Source organism: Solanum dulcamara, chromosome 3 (assembly GCF_947179165.1).
Source record: "Solanum dulcamara chromosome 3, daSolDulc1.2, whole genome shotgun sequence".
Taxonomy (NCBI): Eukaryota; Viridiplantae; Streptophyta; class Magnoliopsida; order Solanales; family Solanaceae; genus Solanum; species Solanum dulcamara.
Window position 1 is genome coordinate 55,595,132 of NC_077239.1, and position 3,310 is coordinate 55,598,441.

Genomic DNA, 3,310 nt, shown 5'->3' on the forward strand with positions numbered 1-3,310 from the left:
AATTTAAAAATTTTTGTTTTTGAAGTTATGATTTTTGAAATTTGAATTTGTGTTTAAACATGTATTTTACTTGAAATTTTTTATGAGTGAAAGTGAACTTTTTTCTAAAAAATGATATGGAGTTTTTTTTTTTGGAAAAAAAATGTTATAGACTAATTTTGAAATTTAATTTTTTTAATATAGATTTTTTAAAATTTTAATTCAAAATTTATGACTAAATAAATATTTAAAATACAATTGAAAAATTATGAGCAATTAATAGTCAAGTATCTGAAAATAGATCTTGTAATGTTGATAGTACAATAAACGGCTACTTGCCATTTTCACAACATATGTAAATGCCAATAGCTTTTGGGTCCCTATAGTAGGTCACGAAATTGTTCAGAAAGTGAAGTGACTAGCTCACCAATACCTTCGGCCGAGGTGTTCAAGTGGTTTCGGACCTTAACTGTGTTCATGTGGGCCGGACATCACGTTTCTCCTTTGTGCACTGAGAGGAAAAAAAAAGAAGAAGATCTTTTTGCACTTTCTTACGACTTGTTTGGTTATTAAAATCATGTCATGTTAGACTCAAAATCCTATTAAATAAAAAAACTTATGATATATTATTATTAACACATATGCTAAACTTTTTAGTACATCCAACCAAACCCGACTTTGTATTTCTCTCATAGCATCTTCCGAAGGAATTGATTCTTCTTCTTTAAATCCTTTTTACCTTTTCTTTATTACCAAAAGGTAAATACGAAGTGGTCATCCACCTGCGAAAAAGCGTCATTTATAGCAACTCCAAAATAAAATCTAAGCTCACTGCCTTTTTTTTTCCCCCTCTGCTTCAGTCTTACACTTACCCCTTAATATATATAAACACGTTTTCCACCGAAAGCCATCATCGCTTGATTAAGAAAAATCAAGATGGCTTGTTTATCTACTTTGCTTCTGCTATTTTCTCTTGCTTTTGCTTCTTTCTCCAGTAAGCTTCAACCACTTATTTATTTATATATGTTAATTCTATCTGAATATTCTACTAAATTAGCTCACTCTGTTCTACTTGTTGTAAATTTATTTAGGTGCAGAATTCTCATCTCAGGTTGGAATATGCTACGGACAACTTGGGAACAACCTCCCTGTTCCAAAAAAATCAGTTGACTTAATCAAAGGTCTCAAAGCCAAAAGAGTCAAGATCTATGATGCAAATCCAGAAATCCTTAAAGCTCTTAAAGGCACCGACCTTCAAGTTTCAGTCATGATACCAAATGAACTCATCAACAACATCTCTACAAATCAAACCTTAGCCGATCAATGGGTCAAAAACAATGTTGTACCTTTTTATCCAGACACAATGATCCGTTACCTCCTTGTCGGAAACGAAATCCTTAGTAGTCCACCTAACACCACTTGGTTCAACCTTGTACCTGCCATTCGCAAAATCAGATCCTCTGTCAAAAAATTTGGTCTAGTAAAAATCAAAGTCAGTACACCATTAGCTATTGATATGCTTGAATCCTCTTTCCCACCTTCTAATGGTACTTTTAGGTCTGACATTTCTGAAAAAGTCATGAAACCCTTGTTACATTTCTTGAATCGAACTAAATCTTTCCTTTTCATTGATGTTTATCCTTATTTTGGTTGGGCAGCTCAACCCACTGTAATTAATCTCGACTATGCCTTGTTAGATTCCAAAAACATTACTGTTTCGGATTCGGGTTCGGGTTTAACCTATACAAATTTATTGGACCAAATGATTGATGCAGTGTATTTCGCTATGAAAAGAGTCGGGTACCCGGATGTTCGGTTATTTATTGCAGAAACGGGTTGGCCCAATGCCGGTGGGGTGGATCAAATTGGAGCGAACATCTACAATGCAGCAACGTACAACCGCAATGTGATAAAGAAGTTTACAGCTAAGCCACCTGTTGGAACCCCAGCTAAACCAGGAGTTGTTGTGCCGACATTATTATTTGCTTTGTATAACGAGAATCAGAAACCGGGTCCGGGTACGGAGAGGCATTTCGGGTTATTGTATCCTAACGGAACAAATGTATATGGTATAGACTTGTCGGGAAACACGCCGGAGTCTGAATATAAGGCGTTGCCGAGGGCGAGGAACAATGAGCCGTATAAGGGGAAAATTTGGTGTGTTGTTGGGAGAAAAGCTAATGCGACGGAGTTGGGTGGAGCAATGTCGTATGCATGCGGGCAGGGTAATCGGACTTGTGATGAGATCCGACCCGGAGGGAAATGTTACAAACCGAATTCTTTGGTCTTACATGCTAATTATGCATTTAGTTCTTATTGGGCTCAGTTTAAGTCATCTGGAGGAACTTGTTATTTCAATGGACTTACCGTTCCTACCAAAAAAGATCCAAGTACGTACTCATTTGATTAATAGGGACTTTAGCTAATTGGAATAGAAAATGCCTACATACATTGAGGATAGAGCCTGCCGTTGAATTCTTGTTTATAGATAATTTAATAATATCTATCTGGCATTGTACTTCTTATTGAGTTCTTGTATTTTTGCAGGTTACGGGTCTTGCAAGTTCCCAAGCGTCACACTTTAAAGATGGGTCCAATGGAAGCTACGGTGGCAGATACATATATTATACGTGAGAATACATAGAAGATTTTTGTTCTATTCTTCTATTTATTGATTTGTATTCTTCCGTATAGAAGAAAAGAACCTAACCTATCTACAACAATGTTCATTTTAATAAGTAACAAGCAATAATTGTGTGTAGTGTAGGGGGATGAAATACATAAATTAAATTAATGCTGTTATTTATTTTCACTGATCCACTTGTTATAAAATTTGGACGTTAGCATATCATAGCTGTCACTGTACTTCCTCCTCTTACTTTTTATTTGTCCAATTTTGTACACCCCCTTAAGAAATCAATGATTAATATTAATAATATTTTTACACAATTATCTATATTAATTGATGTATACTCTTATTTCTTGAGAATGATATGAGAAATAAGTAAATCACAAAAAAAATACAATTTTTTCTCTTGATAAAATGTTAAGTAAAAATAAAAATTTATGGAGTATCTTGTTTAGCTTTTTGCATAATCTTCCTTGACTTGGGCAACGGTTATATGATGTGCTTTTCTGGAAAAAGTTGCTGCTATCAATAGGAGGAAAGGAGAATCTCACCCCACTCTCTCTGTAACGGCTATCTTTTCTTCAGTATCACCACATGACTTTATTGGAGAGAACCTTTTCTTTTCGGCCAAACACATACACAATCTCTCTTACTTGTCCTTATTTTTCATTTTTCCGACTTATTCTATTTTAATCCTTCAAC

At 34.8% G+C, this 3,310-nt stretch overlaps 1 protein-coding gene across 1 annotated transcript; it reads left to right on the forward strand.

Annotated features, from left to right (window-relative positions):
- Positions 1-686: 686 nt before the first annotated feature.
- Positions 687-2,928, forward strand: LOC129882616 (probable glucan endo-1,3-beta-glucosidase A6). Its single transcript, XM_055956997.1, has 3 exons — positions 687-973; positions 1,071-2,369; positions 2,527-2,928. Exons 1-3 carry the CDS (start codon positions 916-918, stop codon positions 2,562-2,564), a joined length of 1,395 nt encoding a protein of 464 aa, XP_055812972.1. The 5' UTR covers positions 687-915; the 3' UTR covers positions 2,565-2,928.
- The last annotated feature ends 382 nt before the right edge of the window (positions 2,929-3,310 follow it).

Coding starts and splice junctions, on each gene's coding strand:
- LOC129882616 (XM_055956997.1), top strand. CDS start 916: ATGGCTTGTTTATCTACTTTGCTTCTGCTATTTTCTCTTGCTTTTGCT. Junction 974..1,070: donor TGCTTTTGCTTCTTTCTCCA/GTAAGCTTCAAC, acceptor AAATTTATTTAG/GTGCAGAATTCTCATCTCAG. Junction 2,370..2,526: donor TCCTACCAAAAAAGATCCAA/GTACGTACTCAT, acceptor GTATTTTTGCAG/GTTACGGGTCTTGCAAGTTC.